The sequence below is a fragment of the Anopheles funestus genome, chromosome 3RL (assembly GCF_943734845.2).
Source record: "Anopheles funestus chromosome 3RL, idAnoFuneDA-416_04, whole genome shotgun sequence".
Taxonomy (NCBI): Eukaryota; Metazoa; Arthropoda; class Insecta; order Diptera; family Culicidae; genus Anopheles; species Anopheles funestus.
Window position 1 is genome coordinate 36077733 of NC_064599.1, and position 24984 is coordinate 36102716.

General features: G+C 40.2%; 2 protein-coding genes across 2 annotated transcripts; both read right to left on the reverse strand.

Annotated features, from left to right (window-relative positions):
* Positions 1-750: 750 nt before the first annotated feature.
* On the reverse strand, positions 751-8091 carry LOC125767688 (dual specificity protein phosphatase 18-like). The gene is made up of 3 exons (XM_049434513.1): positions 7331-8091; positions 1940-2186; positions 751-1874 (listed from the first exon to the last, which is right to left on the reverse strand). Exons 1-3 carry the CDS (start codon positions 7555-7557, stop codon positions 1545-1547), a joined length of 804 nt encoding a protein of 267 aa, XP_049290470.1. The 5' UTR covers positions 7558-8091; the 3' UTR covers positions 751-1544.
* Positions 8092-16169: 8078 nt separating this feature from the next.
* Positions 16170-21861, reverse strand: LOC125767651 (sialin). Its single transcript, XM_049434451.1, has 5 exons — positions 21259-21861; positions 18020-18194; positions 17744-17863; positions 17103-17649; positions 16170-17032 (listed from the first exon to the last, which is right to left on the reverse strand). The coding sequence occupies exons 1-5, from the start codon at positions 21285-21287 to the stop codon at positions 16431-16433; spliced, it is 1473 nt and encodes a 490-aa protein (XP_049290408.1). The 5' UTR covers positions 21288-21861; the 3' UTR covers positions 16170-16430.
* Positions 21862-24984: the final 3123 nt, after the last annotated feature.

Consider the following 24984-nt stretch of genomic DNA (forward strand, 5'->3'; position numbering starts at 1 on the left):
TCTTATCTTAATCTATACGACGGAACTGCTGCCATTTGCCAGGTTCGCTGACATGTCTGCTGTAATCGATTGTGTAATCTACGATGGCTATTTCTGTGGGTTTTGTTTTCTTTAGAAAGTATTTAATAATAAGCTTGATAGATGAAACTCGATGAAAAAAAAAACACAAAGAATCTTTCAAAGCTTTTATATAAATACATTCCACCAAACAGCGTTAATGATTACCCTGATCATGAAGGGGAATTTAGCGCTAAGATTGAAATCTAGATCAAAGGTGTTATTAAACTGTACGTTTACCAGCTTCTATTTGGAACTCGCTTTAACAGGGAGGTGGAATAATACAAGGTAGTCATTAGTTTAAATAATTACAACTTTCCTTTACAATCTGATTCAATCTTCAAAAACATTAGCAGGTTTTTGTGGAAATGTGTGATTCTTGGACAAGCGTCACAAATTCTTCTAGATAAAATGTTTAAAAATTTAAATGAAATAATAATCATTTCCATGAAAAATTCCAAGATGTAATTTTTTAATAAAGCTTTGTTATTTCTGTTATATTTGTTTAATGATTGTTTTTTTACTTAAATTTGCTATTTTACATGCAAACTTTATCCCAAAAAATTGTTGTTGGTCATTTATCATGCTCCCATACTCAGTACTTACAACAAATTCTTTAGTTCTATTCATGAACTTTTTCACTTTTGTTTACTACAACATTTCTTTCCACTTTCTACCAAATCGTTCAACAAATTTTACATTATTTAATAATATTTATTTGCGAGTGTGTCGTACAACATCATTGTAAATGAGTTTAAAAGTTTAAAACTACTGTTCAAAAACAAAATCCGTCTAACCTCAACCGCTCAGTTCTGCAATTCGCAAAATTCGCTCCGGCAGAGAAATAAAGAACTGAAATCCTTTGCCTTTTCTCTTTCGCTTAACATTTATCATTTGTTTCCAATCACAGCAATTTTTATTTACGTGGTTTCGAATCAGTGGGACCTGTCTTGAGGAAATCTTCAATGGCTTAACTGTACTGTAGTATGAGGTTTTTTTTTTCATTTCGAACCCGACGTATTGCCGAAGAATGGTGCATTGCATATCGAGGTTTAGATTTACATCCAATAATCACCGCACTCTCTACTAGCTCTGTTTACACTGTCTTCTGTCGCTTGTTAGAATAGGTATTAAAACGATTAATATTTTAGTACATACAATGTGCATGCAGGTGGGCCGTTTTAGTCACAAACCCTTCTCGACGACGCCATTTTAAACGCTTCGAGAATCATAAAGTTGTAGAAGGAGAATACTATCATAAATCAGTAGATAATGGATCGGTCAGCGTAACTGACCGATGCCTTATGTCTTAACGCTAGCCCTCGCCTACGGTTTTTAGTCTTCGGTTTCACACGTGCGAAGTATTAATAGCTGAGACGTAGGTAAACATGCAACTAGCTCACCGTTTTACATTCATCTTACACGCATATTCTAAAGATTAAAAAGGGAATAAGTGGAATAATTTCAAAGCATGAGCGTTACACATTCTAACGCCGTGCAATATTTCGACGAAACTTTTGATACAGCATTTCCATCGTGCGGAACTCGGGCTCGTAAATGTCGGGCAGTTCCTGATCGAGTGCGTGACAGTACACCATCGTGACGGTGCGTGTACCGTACAGTTTCTGCTCAAAGTCCATCAACTGCTTGACGAAGGACACGTTGGGTCGAATTTGTGGCCGCTTGTCTTTTATGTGATTGTACGCATCCTTTAAGCTCATCCGATGGTACTTCATCAGGTAAGCCAGACAAAGGGAAGCCGAACGACTGATGCCAGCGACACAATGTACCAGCACAACTCCGCCAGCTTTGGACTCCTAAAATTGTAGAAGTTTGACATTTTTATTATCCACTTCAGATAAGCTTATCGTGGTTTGCTTACCTCTTCGATCATGTCCGCCACCTCGTGGAAGTATCGTTCCAGATTCGCCTCACGGTTATCCTTTACCGGGATTCTTAGATAGCGTGTATCCTCCGCCGGAAGTGGTGTATCAGTCAATTCTGTTACGGTGGTAGCATTAATCACGAAGGTTACACCGAGCTGCTGCATCATGGCTACCGAGGCCGCACTTCCGCCGCATAGATAAAGGTTCCTTAACAACTTCGAAACGCCACTGATCGGAGAAAACCTGTAGAGAAAGTATTTACAATTAGTAAAATATTCTTGCGTTAAATTGTAGTAGGAAATAGATAGTTAAACAAACAAATCATCATCAAACATCAAACAATACAAATTTAAATTCATTCTAATAAAGATTTTTTTTTTGTAAAATATGATCAATTATTTATATTTCTTCCAAAAATTTATAACAAATTAATATGAATTCACATATTTTCCCTTCTAACCAATTACCCATGAGATCTCGAACGCCGTGCCTAAATGTATGCAACACGCACTACATATAAACAGTGGTATACCCTCACGGTCATGATTTCGCGCACATCGTGGTTTCATTAGGGAAATTTGTACAGCGGTACGGAAGAACACATTTAGAACGTTAAAAAATATTTGTTTGTCTACCTTTTGTAAATTCTTTAACCGTAGTGTCTACGACCAAAAAAATACACGTTGTTCTACGACCGCCTACCCGGGTAGGCCATACAATTTGTATGGGAGTTTTCGTTTTTTCGGATTCTGAACCGTATATCTTTTGATCTGCTCGTCGTATTTGCATGAAACTTTCAAGAAAGATGGGTTTTTTAGTTGTCTAACTAATATCATTTAGCTGAGAATTTTAAAAATTCTGGTTTCCAGTTTTTTTGCATTTTTTACAAAATTTTCTCCGTATATCTACGGCCGCCTACCCGGGTAGACCATACGATTTGCATGAGATATTTCAGTTTTCAGATTCTAAATCATGTATAAAGCATATATATCAAGTTTTTCGGGGTTAATTGTAGCCAATTAATAATTTTTAATCATATTTAATTTTTGTGTATTATTTTCGCAACTCTGCGTTATTAAAAAAACAATAAATCCTTTTTTTATAATTAAGAGCTTTCCACGTAAGCTACTATAAACCTCAAAGTTATCATATTATTAACAATAAGTGCTAATATTTCAAATTATTTACATTTGGAGAAATATGTGTTAAATTCAGAACGCGAAGAACAAGCAAGTTTTTTGACATAAATAGCAATTTCCTTTAGGTTTGGTTCTTCCTGAGGTATCTCGACTGAAGGTTGTCCCAGAAAATTTCCGAGAAAATAAAAACTCCCATATAAATCGCATGCCCTACCCGGTCAGGCGGTCATAGATATACGGAGAAAAATTTGTAAAAATGCAAAAAAACTGGAAACCAGAATTTTTAAAATTATCAGCTGAATGATATTATTTGGACAACTAATCAACCAATCTATATTGAAAGTTTCATGCAAATACGACGAGCAGATCAAAAGATATACGCTTCAGAACCCGAAAAAAATAAAAACCCCATACAAATCGTATGGCCTACCCGGGTAGGCGGTCGTAGATATAAGGGGTATCAATCGAATTTTTTTTTTTTAAATGGTAAAAATAATTTTAAAATTTTTCTTTTTATACGAAATGGAGAAAAACATGTTTTTCTAGGCATTTTAAAAATTTCAAGTCTGTACGACTTTCCTATAAAAAGATATTAAGAAATAAAAGTGCAAAACTTACCCAGGTAGGCGGTCATTGACAATAGGGTTAATGAAGTTTACAAAAAGTGTATAAAAAGAAAATATTTAATTCATGGCGTAGCATTTGAAAATATCATTTTTAAAGGGATAAACATTCTTACATCAAATTATTTTAAATACTGCATGTTAAGTTAGAATAAATGCCAAAAATTCTTTACAAGAAAAGAAACCCTTAACTTATCCGTTTTATTCCAACAATTCGTCCATCCTCCATAAAGAATACATAAACAATTAAATGATCATCATTCTTTATCTCTTTCGAAGCAATGTTTCGGAAAACAAAGCAATAAAATGGCACATTAACCTCGGCGACCCAAATATACAATCCGTCCCCATACACCACCCACTTGCACTATCCTTGACCAGCATCAACCCTATCCAGGTTTCCATGCCAACGCCAAAACCAACCAAATGCAACCGATCAACAAAGCGGATCACTTTGCACCGCGAAAGAGCGTTCAAAGATCCTTCACTCCATGAATACGCTCGATCCATAGAAGATACAATCCTTCCCCCCACGCCAAGTTGTTTACTCGTCGTTTATGGCACGAAAATAAATCACATCTGCGTGAAAAACTTTTCCTTTCTTCGTTTTCCCCCGCACAACTCGATCGTTCGCCTCAACAAACATCAACACGTACACAAGTGGAAAAGATGCGGTCGGGGACGGAAAGCTGAAGAATGGAATTTTTAGGTCGATGAGTAACAACCCGACCGTCCAAAATATGCTACATCGTTCGTCTCTAGGGTGTGTGTCCCGTGCGATCCGTACAGTCGCGCACAAGGTTGCTATTTGTTGGTCCCTTTTTTGTTGTAAACCCCACCCCAACCACTTCGCTAGGGACGATCGAGCATTCAAAGTTGCGACGCGACAGGAAATCACCACAGAAAACCGGCCGGACTCGGGCACGGGGTATCCACATTCCGAAATGCCAAAAGTGAAGCGTGACACGACAGCGCACGCGAACACGTTCACATCGCACCGTCGCTGCAATGGGCCACAGCAGCTTGTGATGAAAAATCGTCTCACATGACTCGAACCTCGGCAGCTGGACAAGTGAAGCAAGTAAAGCGTGTGCAGCAGCTCCTTCGCTTTTTCGGTAATGTTGGGACAGTTGAAAAATGGATCCCTTTTTCGCATTGCATAGCGTTGGCGTTGCGAAGCGGTCAGCGAATATCGTTTCGCGTGGTGCTTCTCTAGCCAATTTCTCACCTCAAATCATCTTCGCAGCCAAAAATTCACCAACGATGGAACGCTGCCAATGCAATAATGTAGGTGTGTTCGACGCTTCTACTGCGCTGTATGCACTTCTCTTAGCGCAAAGAAAATGCCCTGTCCCTGTGTGTGTGTTGTGGGAGATTTCCTTTGTTGTCTAAAACCGTCAGACGTTCGTGCTGACTCAACTAAACCTGTCAGCTGCATCAACCTTCCGTCCGTGGTCAGTTCGTCCGCTTTGATGTTTTTTTTGTTGCATGTTTTTGTTGTTTACCATCTCGACCACTTTGCCGACGACAACGGTTCCCTTTTAGAACAATCGGCCACAACCAAAGGGTTACCGCAAGATGACATTTTGCGCCGTATATTACTCGATTGCGCATCGAAAGGATCAAACACAAATTTTGCGACTGTTCGTCTAAAAGGGAATGACACTTCAAACCGAACGGGCCACTTGCAACAGTGATTTATTACGTTCACTTTAATGTGCTGCAGTTTGCCAAAATGTCTTTTAAAAATTGACAGGACATGAGGTAATTAGCGTTCTTATTGACATTGAGATTGGTGAAAAAAAAGTGAAATTATGATGTCCTTGAGATGATTCATTCGCTCTGTGTAATTAATTTTTGATTGTCGGATATTAACATTGATGATTGTATTAAGTATTAAATATAATTAATGTAGTATGAAGAATTGAATTGAGATTAAATTAAACAACTCGAAGTAGTAAAAATTTTCTAAGGACTATGTTAATAGAAAAACTTAATTATATTTTATTATTTTATTATTATTTATTATTTTAAAAAGTAAAAATTCCTCCTTTTTGACTTCAAAAACAATTTGTTGCTTCTATTTAAATAAACAATCAAGAGACGATCTTATGGTCTCGTCCTTTGTGACGTTCGATTTTGCACATCGATCAAATATGATCTATTCATCGTTCATCGAATTCAACCATCGGTAGCAAGGACGGATTATTACTACTTTGTGGATAAAGAGAAGCCACAGTAGATGATAATTATTAGTAGGTCCTCAATTAGGAGAGAAATAATCGAAATGATACACTCTTTACTTAGGTTTGTACCTTTAGCAATAAGAAATCTGACGCCGTTGTTTATTTTGATGATAATTATTTTAAACATAACCTATTCACAAACAAACAAACTTCATCCCACACGTGTACATTAGCCAATATCACATTTTGGGGTAAAAATTGTTTCGTCCCCCTTTTGAATGGCACGAGCCTCCCTCAATTTTCAAATCTACTCAACTCAACGAAAAAAGCCACTCTCTAAATAGCTCATAAATTCCTGTATTACATAAATTCGACACCGACACGAGCAAAAACATCGGTTCTTACTTCCTATCGCTTTATCTTCGCCCCGCTCCCCGCCATCGCACCGTTCTATGCTGTCCTTCCCGAATGGTATGCTTCAACCGAATGCCGCCATTCACCAATCGCACGTTTTCTCGATGGCCGGTGGTTTTATTTTTACCCAGCCCGTTTCGCGACAATTTGACTTTTACCTTGAATTTTTTTTTTCTTTCGGCGAAACCAACCAATTCCAACTGACTCCGTCGACAGATGCGGATGCCATCGCGGCAAAGTGGATGCAAAGCTTTTGCCTTTTGATCGAAACGCCCAGTGGAATGTGAATTTAAGGTTGGTTGGTTTCGTATTTTTTGTTTTATTTGGTTTGTTTCTACATTCTTTCCCCACTTATGTTGCAAATGATCGTTTTATTTCTTCATTCTGCTCTTTTGGGTTCGCACATTCTCTCTCTACGCAACGGGAAACACTTTGGCGTCAGTCATGCATTCTTAACGTTTTGTTTCTTTCTTTTCTTTGAGCAAAAAAAATTGTCCCAAACCATCGAGAAGTTTTCCGCGTCCTGGCGCGTCTTTTAACAATCAAGATCAGCCGATTTTTTGCAACGTGATGTAGTGAAGACGCTAAGTCGCTTAAGAAAAACACCCCCAAGCATGGTCCGTATTACTCAACATGGGTCATAATTTTACGGCGCCGCGAGGCACATGTCACTCAACACGGCAAATGACACATTCACAGATATCATTTAAACCTGCCGTGCCCATCTTTGTCTCATCTGGCAACAGAGCGTATGTCATCAATGCGCCAGCAAAGGGAAAAGACGCGAAGGTCAAGAATCTTGCTGCGAACTCCCACTCAACCCCCAAAACGCCCGATGTTCGTTGACCGTCACGACAAAAAACCCCTCCCGCCTGTTTCGAAGGATTTTTGGCCATTCTCCTTTTTTGTATCCCAAAACTCATGTCATGCGCATTGGCGGTGACACAACGAGACAAAATTTCACCTTTCCTTTCTTGCATTGTTTCCCCCATTTTTTTCCGGCCTTCGGCGTCTCGGACACTTACGTTCGCATTGGACGGTGAAGCGTGGCGCCAGCAAGGACTTCAGGTGGATTTTCATTCCGTTCCAGCAGGGCTTGAATTTGATTGCCTCCTTTCCCATCCAGCACTCCGATTGCGGTTACATCGCCATCCTCCATCGCCTTGGTAACGCCGACAGCAACCGGCACCGGAGGCTGACAATCGCTTAGCAACTCCGAATGATTCACACTGTTTATGTTTATCTCTTTCATGTTTATGTCCACCGTTGGTTGCTGCTTGTTTTAACTACTTAAACGTTTCTGTGCGTTTTCTGCAGAGATTGCAAACAGAAACGGGGAAGCACGCACGCCGCTGTACGTAATGTCTTTGTGTTCACTGAAATTAATGACGCTCAATGCGAAAAAAACACCACACCTCACATACACACACCAGCAACCCGGTAGCTTGAATGGTTGAATGAGTTTGCGAAATTTTAATTTAACGTCTGTCACAACTCTAAATCAACAATTAATCGTACAAATTGCGCACAATCGTTTCACACTTTACTTTTCACAACTTTCACACTTTCAGCACAATCTTTCCTTTTTATTGCAAAAGGATTAGTAAGAAAATCACCACAGATAAAGTCTCGAGCAGTTGCGTACGAATCGGTTAGCGGGTGGAAATACACTAACCATAATGTGCCGTGAGCCGAATGCCGCAGTGAGTCGTCTGATTACCATCCAAATGTGGTTTGACAGATGGGGTTGGGTACGTGGTAGGGGATGATGGTGTCGGAAAATTCTTCGCTAGAGTGAAATGACAACTTCTGTTTCAAAACCAACGAGAAAACGAGAGCGAGACAGAGAGAGGGAGAAATTTAGTGGATGAAATTGTTTAACCTTTACGCTCTCATTTTCTCACTCTCTCGATGGGAGGATGTGGTCCTTTTTGCACAACCTGTTTGTTGTCAGTGATGAGCAGGAATGTTTGCTTTGCTGAAGGAGATGAAAACAAATATGCTTTTTCTCACTCTATTTTCTCACACAAAAAATAAATTCTTTGTGGTATGGTTTAAAAAGGGTGGTTTGTAAGTGTTTTTACTCTTTTATTTTAATTTTACTCTTTTATTTTAGTACTTTTATTACTATCGACGAATACTCGAGATGCTTTAATATTATTATTTTTTTTTAATTATATGTTTCTTTTAATATAATAAAGATGTTGCTTAAAGATGAGATATTTTTCTTGAAAGGTATTTTTAACACAACAGTTGGATAACATAAATAAAACTGGACATAATATACAATTTCAACTATTAGAAATGTTAAATGTTCTTGTATTAATCATAAACTAAAACAATTTCGTCTCATTTTATATTTCCTTTCACGTCTCAAATAGTCAACATTTAAACTCACCCTTTTTTAAACTACGCTCTCTTTCTCTGACGCTTTCCATTCAGCTCCATTCCTTCACACTCCCCACTCATCAACAAAACCGCGCTGGTATGCGGGAAACCGAAACGAATACGAACTATTTTTATCCGAATGCGCATGAAAGGACGATAGGACAGACCGACGCATTGAATCGTTTTGTGGCGTCCCTAGCGATGACGACGAATGCTACCGAGCGCCAAACGGTTAAGACATCAATATGATCGATCGATGGTTTGTGGGTAGGAAAAGCAGGGTGAAATGAACTGAATCAAAACAGCAAGAATGTTTACGAACCCGCCGAAGGATAGATGCGCTCGGTACCAAGAGTCAGAAATTGAGGTTAGAAATGCAACACCACTACTGTACGAGACTGAGTTGCAGTTTTTCTCGCTGCTGTTTTTTACAGCGGCCCCCCGTTGAATCACGCGTGCAGTGGAATGCCGTTTTGAAGAGGGTTTTGCTGTATGCGTATGCAAGGTTGATTGAGTGCTCTATCATGCTGATGCTGGGTGAATTGAAATTGCCACATTCCTGCTCGATTGAGCACAATCTATCATCACCAAGTATAAACGTTGATAAATGAGATGGAAGTTGTAAATATTGCTTCTTTAATATCTGAACAAATCTTTGGAGCGTTAAAGGGATTTGTTATAAACAGATATAAAAAAAATATTTTTTGTACTACAGCTTGCAAAATGCATAGTTTGTTGCAAAATACTCGACAAATGCATCCCAAGACTCAAATATGCAACGCCTGTCATGATCGTGTTAATATTTTTAGCTGCATTTTCCACCATTCATTCACTCAACGGATGGAAAAGTAATTAAATAAACAAACTGTTAGTGCGCGGCACAATTTATTTACTCCAACGACGGTACCATTCCAACCTTCCTACACACAGTGCTTTGAGAAAAAAAAATCCCCCATACAGCAAACATTCCTTACTGCAGTTAATTTATTTTTTGCCCCATCTTGCACTTTTTGTGCATTTTTTTTTTCGTTGCAATTCATCCCAATGGTTGGAAAATGAGTTACGGCGATTGGTTCGCATAAGCAAGAAGGAATGTAAGAAACGCTACAGAAAATGCATTAACATTCTCAATAAGAACAACAAAATTTGGTAAATTTTTCTTCCTCTACTCCTATTTCCACTCTTGCGAAAGCGAAAGTCGATTTTGTGGTTTTTGTACAGCGTCCCATGCATACATTCATCCCCCATCGCCATACTTTGAAGTTTATTTGTTTGCTCACAATTCGTGATTCAATTTACAACGTTTTATACGACCGTGATCGTGAAATTTTATCACACCCACATACACACACAGAGAGAAAAAAAACTCTTCGACGGGAAATTGTTTTGAGATCAACGATCAAGCCACAAGCGTTGCACATTTCACATTCTGAGAGCAAACAATAAATTGCACCTCCATTGGGTAGAAAACCCCGTTTTGTGAATTCATTCTCGAACCAATGAAGCATTAAAAAAGGGATAAAATGCAAAGGCAAACGAAAATTTCTTCTTTTATCGCGTGCTCATCTTATATGCATTCGAAAGGCAGATTGTTGATGCAAAAATGCTATTTTTTGTGTATTTTTCTTTACTTTCCTTTCTGTCCATTGAAGTCAATGGTATCAACAATCGTCGAGTCAATGAACGGGTAAGAATGTTTGCCATCTGCAGCTTGCTGCACACTGATGATTTCGTCAATCAGTTTAAGCTGTATTTTTTTTAAATTAAAATTCCGATTGATTATTATCAAAATCGTTGTTGTTTACCGCATGCGAACTAAAAACATTCAACACAAAAACAACAATAAAACCATTATGTTTTGCGTTACTCTCACTTCTAGGAATTGTTTGATCTTCTTTGCTTTAATTTCTAAACACCGAACCAAACACCGATTTTATTGCGTCAATTAGCCCCATATCGCTATGTTTGCCTGGTTCTAGAAGTGTATTTGTTTTTTTCTCGAAAACCCTTTTCACAAGAATACCCTCTTCACAAAACGTCACATCGTCAAAAGCCGCTCGGCAGCATGGCACGATTTATTCATTAACCTTGATCTAACCAGATCGGAAGAGTTCGCAATGCGGTTTAGCTCTATTTTCTACCATCTTTATTTGTCACGTTGATCCCTTGCCACTTGCACCCCATACACCCCAAGGTACAGCCCACCAACTATTTGTTTGTTTTAAAAAAAGATTGTCTGACCACCCCCTAAAACAAGTGACATCCGTGGTACGAAAATAAAAATGCCACCCTACCGGACAAACGGGGGTAGTTTAAGTCGGCCGGATGCCTCACAGTACTCCTCGCAAATCCCCTCCAAACGAGCCGTTAACCGTTGTACTTACATTAACCACATGCAATGCTACCACCATACGGCCACACACAATGAAGCAGCCGGTGGCGCGGTGGCGAATAAGTGTAGTTAGCAGGTTTAAATAATACCGCGCTATATTTAGTACCCTGTCACAAATGAATGGTTGCTTACCGTTTACATAATGGACTGTTTAAAAAAGGAAACCCATTTTCGTTTGGAATCCCAGGGGGGGGGGGGGGGAAGTACAAGGAGCATAACACTTCACACCGAAAATCATGGCTTAAAATGAGATAAAAAGGGATCGGTTTTATTTTTTTGCACCTTGATTGACGGTTGAGTGCTCGAATCTTTCAAAACGCTACCGATGGCATCTAATAATATGTACGCGCACGCTCTCGAATGACACGAAACCGATGTTTTTTTGGGGGTGGTGATATCGTTCAAAACACCCGATAACGATCGTTCACTCGTTCACTGACTTGAACTCTGACACCTTCTGACATTCAACTGCGTGTGTGTGTGCACATTGTGGCACGCTTAACGTTGATGATTTGTGTCCCTCTTTTTTTTTTACAACAGCTGTTGGAAGCAAGAGCTGCGAAGAAACATGTGTTATTATTTAAATGCGACTGCAAATTTTGCATTTGAAATTGTACCACAGTCGACGTCACCTTTCCAAATTGATCCAACGCCCGTCCGCTCCTGCTCGCAAACACATTCCATTCTAGTTTCATAAAGCAGAAAGCGACAAAAATATTTTGACTTTCACACTAGTGGCATTCATAACACTCCTTGTCTTCTGGTATGTCTCACAAAATTCGCGCGCTCTCTCTCTCTCTCTCTTTCTGGCTCCTTCGCATTAACCAACAATTCCCTTTTCCCAACTTCCTCGCTGGATGGAATTTTAATGTGAAGCAATGCTACGACTCAAAATAGATTGTAATCTGTAAGGGAAAGATTATAACGCAGAAAAAAGCATACTACCGCGTCTCGCTTTGGTCCGTTTGACCGTTACGCATACGTACGCTGATTGCATACCGTGGAGCTACGCGATAGAACGGAGGAAAATTCTCACATAAACTCCTCACCCGCTTAGAAAGGCGCGTGGGGGTTGCAAACCGTGCACTGGGGAGAAGGGAGAAAATAAAATATCACCTTGTGAAAACTCTCGGCCAGTTCACCTTTTTGAAAATGATTTTATTAATACCTCACATAAACACCGCCCCTGTCTGCTCCTGCGGTTAATAGAAGCTTCAAGAAGATTCTCGCAAATAACAAATTTCGATGGAGACGCCTGGTTGTTCGTGGAATGTGTAGTGAAATTCTTTCCACAAAGAGTAGTCGCGAAGTCCGATTATTCTTTTTGGCCATTTAAATGTCCAAGTGGGCAATCATTTCGTTCAATTCTACAAATCCTTTTTTTCCTCCTTTTCTTCAATGTGACAGTATTTCCAAAAGTACGTTGTATGAATCACCAGGCGTCTCCATGTGGATGCCTTTAAACTTTTTTTATGAATGAACGAAACGCAACCGAAATTTATCGCTCGTTTGACGATTTGATGACGGAAACTGATAGTCTGAAAGTTTTATGCCTTTCCTTACGTTCCGCTCCACACATCACAAGCACTCATTTTCGCAATAAAATATAGTTTTGCTTCAATAGAAACACATACCATTTCGCAATCACTTCATAATTTTATGCGACTTTGTTGCCCGTCACAGCACTCGAAAGGCTGTCAACGGTTCTGCAAATCGCGCTCGTAAAGCTGAGCTACCGAATCTACATCATTACAGACACATAAATTAGGCGGTCCGGCGTGTGTGCGTGGCGTTATTAGTTTTGTTTACATCCCGACTAACCCTCGGTAGGCCAAAGAACTTTCGGTTGCTTCGCGGTCAGGGTGGCGCTAGCTCGGTTATAAATTGCTGTCTCTCTGGTGTGGAATGTACACCCACCGGTGTGTGTTAACTGTGTTGCGCTCCAGCATCGCACACTCGAGAGAAAAACAAAAATGAAAGGAAGCCGTACCTAACCTGTTGCGGCCGAATCATCTACAAGCGTGGTAACAAACCCACGATACGGACACAGCTCGGAACCTCCGTGTTTGAGTGTCAATTAATCTAGATGAAATGGAAGACGAATGGTGTTTTTCATGGCGACCAAGTTTGATGGCTTGCCACCGTTCGTTTTGGTTTCCCGTTTCTTACATGTGTATGACTACCGGTTTGGGGGTTTGGGGGTTGTAGACGACAACCATACGGGGGCGAAGGGTGCGAAAAACGGCACCGTCTGTTTATGAGACCGCATTCTTGAGCATCCAAGTCATGGTGTTGATTTCGTGCAATATTAAACCAGTTTTCGAAATTAGTCCATCATGTTCATGTAAACAGCTCGTGCCACGTTACTACCGATGGCACCGTTAGGCACATTTTTAAGGGTGAAAATTATAAAAACTGTTTGATAACCGAGATTTTGTATTCGAAAAAATTTAATACCATTTTTTTTCAAGATGTATCATGCCATTTTAAATTAATGATCACCTGGACGTAAGCCACACAAAAACCTTGACCATGATAAGGTTGTTTGCCTTGCTCATATGAGGAAAAATACAAGTGGCATTAATTAAGAAGATAATTTATCTCTCTCTCTCTATCTGTCTCTCTATACCTATGGCATCTCCCAATGGCCTTGTTCAATTGCACCCTAGCCGGTACTTTCGGATGAATTAAATGGTCATAAATTTTAGGTCTGCCACCAGACGAGTGCCACACAGCGGAAGCAGGCCACCAATTTCTACGCACTTTCATTCATCCTTGACATCGATCTTGTGTTGAGAAATAAAAAAAAAATCACAAGCCACACTTTCTTCTCATGCTGTTGTCTCCTAATCCGTAGTTTCTTTCTTAATCGTGTGTTTTTTTCTTTAGCTTTGTTTTTGTCACTTCGAGCTAAAGGCGCAAAAATTTGTCCCGGTTAGAGCGTGAGAAGCAGACCTAAATTTCTTACGAAAAACACCAATTGGATGGATTGGAATGTTTGTTTGTCTGATGTCTGACGACTTCCGCCCTTGCACGTGGGAAGATGACGGTAAGAAGGGAAGGTGTAAAACGATGGTTAAATTATGCTTTCACTCTTCACTCTATTTATGCCGTAATGTATCAATCCAACGACTTGACTTGTCAATTACGCGTTGCTACAATAGTGGGTTTTTGTTTTCCTTCCAAATTTACTCTATCAGACGTGTGAAAAAAAAACACATCCTTGCTAGCTTTGAAAGACATGCTCTAGAAAACGGATTCCCTATGGAAGATAAATTAGGAACGCTACGAATTGTTCTATTCTTGGCTCACAAACGCACGTAACTCATTCAAACGATTGTACAGATATGCGTCCCACGGAAGTACCTTCCTCGTGCTGCCATCGCCAACCTATGCGAAAAACCAGGGAACAGGGGGCGTCAGATGTCGAACCAAACAAAAGATAATTTTGTGCCATAAGAAACATGACACACACCTCAAACTGTGAGGAAGTTTGGCTTTTTTTTAAACACCCATTCACGTACTCTGCTCCCTCCCATATGACTCAGCTAACAAAGACCACGGTCAGTTGATCAAATAAAACTGACCAACTCACACACAGAGCCATGCATGGTTCATTTTTGCCAACAGGACCCACCAACCATCATCCAACACCGTCATCAAACGTCCGGTCCATTTGGCAAACAGTCTTTCCACCCTTCTCTCCCTAGTGCTTTTCACCCCGCTTAACTTACACGTTGTTTTATTCGTTTTATTCGCTTGTTGTTTCACCATGATTCAAATTTGAACCAGATGTTTTCGTCGATCGTATTGCCGTACCCGCTGGTTGCGCCTGCCCGATCTCTGTCGTCATCGGTTTTGCACGCATTAGAAACGGGGCGTTGAAGTAAAAAGGTTTGAAGTGGAGGATGTTGAAGACCGGTGGTTTGTTTACCATGTTGCGTCTTCATCGCTTTTGGTTGGCAGGGTAAACAACAATCGAACTACAACCGTATTCACACCGTTCGCGTTAGATTAGCTGCGTAGGTTGTCTACGATGCGTTCATATTAGTGTTGCGTAATATATACAATTTTACAGTTTTGTTGGAAACTTTCGTCATCTGGTTGAATGATTGATTATAATATTAGCACGGTTGTGATATGATCAATAAAAAAGTACATTTTTACGATTTTTTACATTGACCAGTTCTTTGCAGGTTTACCAAAGCCGTAGTAAATCCCGCCCAAAGCAAATATGTTAACACATTATTGAGATTTTCTCTTCTTTGGTAAGATTGGCGATATTTATTAAAACGTTACCCCAAAAATTCAAAAAGACATTTTTAGACTCCTCCGTACGACTGAAGGGTTCTATGTCCAAAGGGAATAAAGTTGTTCTTGATCTTCATCTTTGGTTTTTACTGCACTTTTCGGGGATGTCTGTCTGTTGTTGGGAGACCAGAACTAGACTACTGTTTGACTCTCTTCCCTTTCTCCAGATAAGAGACTATATAATAAATTAGAATTCAATTGTATATTGCGATCATAAAATCTTATAAAATGTAAAACTGCTTCCCTCCTGTGTGACTCCTACCTTTTTACAAAAGATCGAAATGAGTTGTCTGCATATTTTCACCATGTGTGTTGCAAATGAGCTTATATATCAACTAAATTTTTATCTGAGCACAATAGGAAAGCTAAAAAAAGAGAAACAATGGAGTGTATCGCTATGTGATAAGGAACTCGTATGGAAAATTGCTAAAATATGTTCATTTTTTTAATGCTTACGTTACTAGGGTACAATTACGAGAGTAACGATACAAAAGAGATGGTTGAAAATATATTTATAATTACATTTATGACATTCAGATTAACAATTCACACAATCGTTAAACTTTGCAGAAATACGTTGATATCACATGAATATTTCACCCATCCTTTACATTCATGCACATGAGCCCGAATCGAAAAACCCTGCAATCAAACGTTTATACAAGCATACAATGAAACTTGCGTACAAGTGCGCGTAATCCGTATGGTATGCAAGCTTGTTTGTGATGCTGCCGAACACGTGGTACACACGGTAAATGATTAATTTTAATCAAATTTTAAACAGTTATTTTATTTTATTGGCATACAATTATAATTTCATACATTAGCTTTTACTCAATATATTAGCTTAAGTTCGCTTTGAGCGCATTGTTTCGATACAGTTTCAAGCACACGTTCGTTCGTTTTTGCAAACAGTGGAGTGTTCAGCCAGATACCGGCCGCATCGCAGACGCTGGTTGCATCTAACCTATACATCTATTACACTTACGTTGGTTTATCTGTACGATCCTTAATCTCACAGCCACACCGTCCCTCTACATCTCGTCCTCCATGCTCACTTTGTTCGTGTACGCAAGACTCTCGATCGGTTTGGTCGGTTGCTTTTCCCGCTCCCGTCGTTCCTGTGCCTCGATGGACCATGGCTGCAGTTCGCCCGATACACCGAACCAGTAGATAACACACCCGACCAGATAGATGCCCGCCGCAATGTAGAATACCGTTTTCCACTCATTGTCACTCTTGTTTGAGGTGATGTACCCCGTTATGATGGGACTCACAATGCCCGGGATGGTGGCAAACGTGTTCGAAATGCCCATCAGTACGCCGGCACTCTTCGGCGACAGATCGAGATGGTTTACGGCGAAACCGGACCATGCAAACGCACCCAAACCTACGGCGATCGTTATACAGGTGATCGTTGGTCCAGGCTCGAGAATGAACGCACCAATGATCATGAACACGGTTTGGGCAAGGAAGGCGCCACAGTTGAAGTAACGGCGCACTTGCGTTGTTGTGAGGTAACCCTTCACCTGACACCAATCCGCTAGGTAACCGGCCACAAACAGAAGAATGCCCATCACCAGGTACGGTACTGCCGAGACGAATCCTGTCTTTTCCAGCTCAAAGTGCATGGCATCTAGAGTACGTGGAAAACATAGAAGCATTAATCATCCAATGTTTTGTTACGATTAAAGCAGGATATTTACCTTTCAAAAATGTGGGAAGCTGTGTGAGCAGTGTGTAAAAGCCCCAATTCTCCGAAAAGTGGGACACAATCAGTGCCCATACGGCCACCGACGTTAGGATACCCTTCCAAGGATGTTTCACCTTTTCCTGTTCACCCTCCTTACGACCCAACGATTCCAGTATGAACTCTTTCTCCCGTTGGCTGATCCATTTGTCCACTTCGGGGGACGTCTTTACGAAGAACATCCACGCCAGGAACCAGATACATCCGATCACTCCGAACACGTAAAACACGCTCTCCCAGCCCCAAGCGTTCGCAAGAATTCCGCTCATCGGCATCGCCACTACAGTACCCGCGTAATTGCCAGCGAACGCGATCGATGCCATCCGTGATCGTTCGGTCGGTGGTGCCCAACGGGACCATACGGCATGGATGCAGGGAAAGGTCACACCCTCGAAGATGCCCTCCACAATACGGACCGCCAACAGGACGGCTACTCCAGCCTTGGCGGCTAACGGTGTCAGTAGCGTCAGGACAGCAGTCGTTCCAATGCCAACTCCAAACACCTGTCGCGCGAGTGTCATTGTTGGAATGTTTATTAATTTGTTACACGCAACCCGGCACCAGCCCAACTTTTGCTGGCAAACGCAACAAACTTACATAATTGCCACCGAATCGGTTCGAGATGAAACCACCGAGGAAGGGCGTCAGGATGTAGCCGTAGAAGAACGAACTCAGCACGTAACCTTGCAGACTCGAGCTCCAATCAAAGTATTGCTCCTGGTAATTGGAGGAACACAGACAAAATGGATAAGAAAAAATCACGCACAAACGGCAATTTCGTCGCGTAGGACGGAACGGAACTAGTGCAATCATGACAAGATAATAATGAAAAAAAACAACAGAAGCTTCTCAACGGAGATTTCCGATACTTACGTATCCGACGGTTCCGTTGTCGTAATGTACGGTCCGATTCTCTGTCATCGCCACGATAGCCACACTCAGGTTTACCCGCAGCGAGTAGACATTGAAGAAACCAAGAAACGCCATAAACACCACAATGTAGCGGCGTCGCTTCCAAAACATCCATAAAGGAGCATCGATGCCATCGCTGTGGTGGAAACAAAAACAGACAGAAAAAGAAAGTTAGAAAAAGATTTTGAGTACATGCGGGCTAAGGATGATTTGTTCGTAAGGAATGATGGATATTCATCTCCAGGCTTGGAATTCCGCACTGAATCAACGTGTTTTGCGAGATACTAAAAATAGAAGTGCAGTACGGAATGAACTTCAACACATAAATCTCATTGCAAGTGGTGCATCTTTTGCGATGTTGAATCATGGCTGTACTGAGGTTACTTCTTGTGGTTTTATTCTCAAGATGACTCAATCTGTTGCTATTGAATGGATGAAAACTATTAAATTTCATAATAATTTTCGTCCTTTAATCAAATCATATCATGGTATATTTTGAATATAATATTCGCATTTTAAACTATATTTACCAAGTGTGGGAACAATAAGTCTCCAGAATCTGATACATTAATTATTAAATGTTGTCTAATATTTCTGGTTTTATCAAGTTCCAACGTTTGTAAGACAAAAATTGTCGTTCAAAAAATGGTATAGAAAGATCGGAAATTGAATAAATTGAATTGAATAAATTGAACTCCAATGGAGCTGTTATACCTTTAAAAAAACATATTTCATTTTCATATTTCTAAAGTAAAAATTTAAATTTTACTAGCTGATACTAATCATTCTACAAGAAATTCATTAAAAATTTGGAAGAGCGTTTTAATACGTGTAAAGCGCTGGATGATAATGTCCTTCTCTTATCCCTCCATAAGGTTGAGATGTGATGCAGCTATCCATCATGGATTTTATTACCATGAAGAAACTAAGACAACGGCGTCGGTTCTACACTACAAGATCGGGTATCAAATCCCATCCGAGCCGTTCTCTCGTAGTAAAAATACGCCGTAAAAGTAAGTCTTGACACGGCAAAAATGGGTGGTCCATGAGGTTCCCCGCAGTGGAAATGAATAACTAACCCAGCCAAAACTAGAAACTTGATTAGTGAGTATCAATTCGTGAGAAGTCTCATTCATATTTCACTTTTTTAATCAATTATTTATGAAAAAATCAAGAAGTTTCCAATTTCAAAGAGAATATTTGACAAATAAATATACAATTGCCACAACATTCTTTTATATATCTCATGTGCATGTTCAACCATAAGATACAGGGGGTAAAAATTTAAATCATCATTTGATTTTGTTCAAATTATTGCTTTAACACTTATGTTTCAAACTATTAAAATATGTGAAAATAATGTTAATACTATTTGTCACAACTACACTTCAATGAGATTCATTTTAAAACATAAAACTAATTCGTACTATTCTTTCGAAAAGTTTACAACATCTCATATTTATTGAAAAAAATAATTCAGAAATTGCTTATCCACACACAATACAAATTGTATTCTCCTCACGCAACTCCACCTCCATCAACAGCAAATGCCCTCCCCACACAGTAGCCATCTATTTGCAACTCATTACCCACCATGAAGGTGCACTTATGCAGCTGAAACAAGTGTCCACCCACATACTCTATCAGTGCAGCAGCAGCTCTGCGTCTGAAGTAGCGAACCGTAGTGCCGTGGCACATGTCAAACAGACAGTCCCACTTTGATTGAGATGACGCAAAAAGCAAAGCATTATCAGTAACGATGAATTATTGCCCGGAATGTTGCCGTATCGGTTGTTTGCAAATTTCCCAGCGAAAGTCGATAAAAAATGTTAAAAGTGCACCACGTTATCAGGCTTATCGGGACAGATTCCACGCGCCAGGTAGCAATCCCCTGTTGATCCTCTACCCGTTGATTATGAAGTGAAATTATTAATTGCCAATACTGTGCCAATTGGTGCTCATAATTTTAAAGTTGATTGGATTGTTGACAGGCTTTAAGCCAATCACTTAATCACCCCTTTAGATTGGATGTGTATTATCACCGGAACGAAAAAAATTTTTGATTAAGATAACCCATTATTTATACCTGATCGAAGGATTACTATTCCAAGAAACACGTTCGATAAGATATAAAAATCCAAAATAATTCTGTATCAATCAAACCGATCACAAAAATATGGTGGTACTAAAGTCGGTTTGAAGCAAAAATAGAAAGGAATTCTATTGTCTCAAGAGTTCTTAATGCTCGAAAAAAACCGAATTAAAAAGGTGAATTCCTTCAACCGGAAACAAATGTGAATGTTAATTTATTTCATATTTCTCTGTTGTTGAAATCGCTCAAAGCATTTTTATTGATTGGTTTTATTTTTACAATTCATGCCTATTGTCCATGAAAGCAAAATAATCAAATCACCATCAAAAACAATTAAATACAGCTGACGACATGGTTAAATTGATAAAACAGATTTCTCCACACAACCGCCATTCCCGCTGAGATAAGCCAGCTCAATTAGCAATTTCCTTCCGAGCACGTTTTGGACTGCTGTCACTAACTACAGATTCACTTTTATCGTTACGCGCGCATTGAAAAGCCCTCTATAATTCCCATCCACCAACACTATCGGGCACGTTTTTATTGCGCCGTCCTTCACAACACATCACAGACTGTGCGCTACATACTGATCTCCCTGTTGCCATGGTTGCGAACCACCGGTGGCCGCTTCACTTACGATTGACCCTGTGCATCTTCATCGGAACGAGGTAATCCTCTTGGGCGTTTGAACTTGACCCACTAATAACTGTTCGCCGCAGTGTATTGAAAAGTATACACGAGGCCCCACAAAAGTGTCTGCCATCGATCGGGATGGGAAAGAATAAAATCGAAAGTGTTTCCCTCCTAACTGGGTAACGGGTTTTGGGTGTGGAATCGTATGGAAAAACTAAACGACCTTAAGCAACGTTAATCTCCCACCCTGTTGGCCGGAAGCTTATTGTAACCTGCTGCCAAGCCTGTTGAATGCATTTATCTGCATTCCTAGGGGTCGGCCCGGTTTGCAGCAATTATTCCTTTCACTTTCTGTTGTTGGCGGTTAGTTAAGCTCCTCAGGATGGAGAATAGTATTCTTATACTTTACTAGGAGATAAAAGTTCCTCCGGGAACAATAAAAACTGGACACAAACATACGCTTCATGGGACTTACTTTACTTCACTGCTCGGCTTAGTATCCATGATGTGTGAGCGTGAATCTTTACCGGATGGAATGCCTTACTGGAATATTACTGTCGCTATGACCCGTTTTTCTCTCTCCCTTTTTGAACGCTAGCTCCCAGTAAGGACAAGACGTTACTTTTGATGTCTGGATTATCACTAAAGAAAAACTGATGACAGGATACAGTCACAAATAATTCCACCAATTGATCCACCACGAAACAATACACTCCGATCAGCTCCGGTATGGAACGCAAACTGGAAACCACAAGCTGGAACACGGTCAAGTTGCTTCACTCTACCACACACCACTCACACACAACAATCACCGGTGAAAAAGAGGGGCAATCGAAAGCAACGTACCCCCGTGGGTACGATACCAATGGCCAGAACTGGTTTCCCGAATGTGTGTTTGCGAAAGTAGGATTTCGCGGCCCCGGAGTGTCAGCCCGCTTAAACACCGATAGGTGTCTGATGCCTTACAGCCGCTACCAATATCGAACCGGATCGTCGTCGATGTGCACGCTCACAAAACCCCTTAAGAATAACGCAGCCGTTCCAGTTGACCACGTTCCTCTAACTGACTGACGCTTGTTGCGTCGATGGAACGGCGAACCCGCGTATGCGATGCTTCGGCCCAGTTCGGCCCGGTGGTACGTTGTTTCGCATTCGGTAAATTGTAGGTGTCATTATCATCAAATTGAAGCGCCCACCACCTCTCCCATTATCATGCCAACTCCAAGAACGCTGCTTGGTGTGGCTGTTTTTGAGCTTTTTTTTTCTTTCTTCGAACCGAACGGAACGATTCGGCTTATCGTGTTTCATCAGTTACTCTCTAGAGATTGCTGCTTCCCTTCAATCCGGTGCTTCTCGTGCCGGTTGGAGGACAGTCGTAAATGGAGATATCTGTGCAACGATAGACTCTCGACTATCGTTGGGGGGGGGGACATCCGTTGCCGTGTGTTGAAAAGATAACTCCGACGGTGGCAGGATCTTACTGCTACTCGCTTTCATGATCAAAAGACCGCCAAGACGATTACAGCTGGTCTCCACACATGTACGAATAATTCTCTCCCTACTTCCTATATTGATTTTGTACAAATATCCGAACACAAGATTTGTGACAAAAACACGTGCTATTGTTGAGACTCATGTGGAACGGGGGAAGATGGTATTCCAATATTAATACCTCACGCGCCTCACTGTGAACCTATTTTGGCACTATTGGCAACCGGTATTTTGTGCTCGGCCGCCTCGATAAGCTGCTGAATGTGGCAATTATTGGAACTATTTTTATTTACACACGAACTGTTCTATGTTCAAAACAAGCAACACGAGATGTTTACACAGCTTTCCTCACGCTTTAATCAACGAATCGAAATTAGTTTCATTAGCGTCAAATTTGGTATGAAGGTGAACGAGAACCGTTGGATTCATTAGCAGAAGAAGAGCACAACAGTCGGCAGGAAATCGACGACGATCATTTCAGTAGATAGCATCGTTATCACGTTTGACTTCATTGACAGAAATCATCGTCCCACTCGTATTGTGATGATTAGCCGCATGCATGCAGCATCATCGTTATTACACAAAACTCATCATAAAAGTCGTTCAGAAGTTGGGAAGACATTTCCATTTGCACTACTGGAGACAATCAGTTGAACTTGAATGCATTTCTTACGTATTCAAGGCACAGCGATGACCTCCTGAGCGATATCATAAAGCAGCAAGAATGAAGATCACATCCTACGACTTTTGTTTACACTCAGGCAAGAATTTATGACAAAAAAATGAAAAAAAAAACCTTAGACTACAGCGCAACAGGTTAACATCATGTACCGTATCGTAAACTCCCGTAAGCTCACTACATGGCGCACATTACCAAACATCTCCGACGGACATTTATCTTTACAATCCCATTGTTATTGCCCATCATCAGCCGTTCGCAAATTGACAACCGTTTGCCGTATTTCTTTTGTTTTTGTTTTGATAAGCTATGATATACCTGCTGCCTCACAGCAACATGTGGCGGGATTTTAAAGCCAACCCGTGATGGTGTTGCGTAGATACTGCTATCTACGTTTGGTGGGATGGAGGATGGTGTGTATTCTTCGTGTGTGGACATCGGTTTTTTTTTGTTTTGTTTTTGATCCATCACACGTACATACCAGACGGAAGTCAATGAAAAAAGGCCTGGCATAATATATAATGACAACATTCTTCTCAGTGTTTGAACTGCATTCAAATACGGTCTGCGCCAATCAGTTCGCGATTGGTTTCGATGGCTGTATGTGTGCCCGGGGGGCATTAACTCATCAAAGTGAACATGACTAAGGGCGCAAGAAAAACATCATTGTCAGCTAAGAGTGTTTTATAGTAAAACAAAAACGTAGGCTATCTTGTTGTAAACTGTTTGATCATTTTCTAATCCACCTAGAGCATACAAATATAATGCTAGTAGAAATTAAAAAAGGTGAGGTTAAATCATATTCACATAGAGCAATTACTTTCTAGAAAATTAAAAATACTGTAACAATTATCCATAGAATTCGAAAAATCATTATAATTACAACAAATAATCTTTTACTTATATTGGTAGTTTTTCCACCGTGGTTTATCTCATTTCCGTACGCTCCCTCTTTCTCTCTCTTCTTGCCTTAGCGACTCTTTAGGTCATGCTGGCCATTTCTGACTTACTAGACTAATTTTACCACGTAGCCGGATAGTCTATCCTTGCTATGGGGGCGGGGGGGGACGATCAGGATGGGATTTGATCCTCGGTCCTGTCGTGTGGAACCGACTCCATCTTAATTACCTTACAAAAGAATTTTAATAACTATTTTTGAGTTTATTAGAATTTTACCGAAAGATAAATGCTTTTACTAAATATTAATATAGATTTAAAAAATGACAATAGTATTTCAAAATTTAAAAATATATTAGATGAAATTTAGTTTAGAGGCAAAATTCGTTATTTATCACTTCTAATCGAATGGAAACCAATCATAAATGAAATTATCTGTTAAATGGTTATTTAAATGTTTCTATGAACCTATTTATTTATTTATATTTCATTATTACGATGATTCGAAATGAAATATGTATGATCATATAAAAACAAGCTACATCAGTGGTGATTTCAATACTCTTCCACAATTTCAACTGACAACAACAAAAAACACTTCAAGTTCACTTTTCATTTACCCCTTAACTCGCTTATCATCTATTCCACAATCCAGTTAACAACGATCAGACGACACTTTTACTTTCTTCCTTTAGTTCAGCGATACGAGAAAGGGTGAAATTAAATTAAACACAAGAAAACAAGAAGTAAGAAACCCCCTGCAATGGAACCTACAGGGCTAGAAAACCGGCCTAGAAAACCAGTTTAATTGCTAAAGACCACGTGTGTTTGCTTATGTTTTTGTTCCGCTTTCGCATTACATCGCGTTCACGTCATGTCTACCTAGCTCTGGTGGCCAGACGAAAAACCAACAAGGCTGACAGATTCATCACCTGCAGCAAAGAATCGGGCAAGTTCGTCCCTTGAGATCGCGTATCCTCGCATCACCTGTCCCGGTTACGCACCATCAACAAGTTCCATTGACGGCAAAGGTTTCACTTAAACGTACCATTAATGACATTTAGAGTTTGTTTTTCACTTGACAGGCGAAAGAAAAAAAAAGCACCGGTACCGTGTACAACCTGCGGATATTTG

Excerpts from the sequence above, each read along its gene's own strand:
- LOC125767688 (XM_049434513.1), bottom strand. The coding sequence starts at position 7,557 with ATGAAAGAGATAAACATAAACAGTGTGAATCATTCGGAGTTGCTAAGC. Across the intron at positions 2,187-7,330 it reads CTTCACCGTCCAATGCGAAC|GTTTTCTCCGATCAGTGGCG; the intron begins GTAAGTGTCCGA and ends CTTTCTCTACAG. Across the intron at positions 1,875-1,939 it reads TGGCGGACATGATCGAAGAG|GAGTCCAAAGCTGGCGGAGT; the intron begins GTAAGCAAACCA and ends CTACAATTTTAG.
- LOC125767651 (XM_049434451.1), bottom strand. The coding sequence starts at position 21,287 with ATGGATACTAAGCCGAGCAGTGAAGTAAA. Across the intron at positions 18,195-21,258 it reads AAGCCGAGCAGTGAAGTAAA|CGATGGCATCGATGCTCCTT; the intron begins GTAAGTCCCATG and ends TTTCCACCACAG. Across the intron at positions 17,033-17,102 it reads GCTTCCCACATTTTTGAAAG|ATGCCATGCACTTTGAGCTG; the intron begins GTAAATATCCTG and ends CACGTACTCTAG.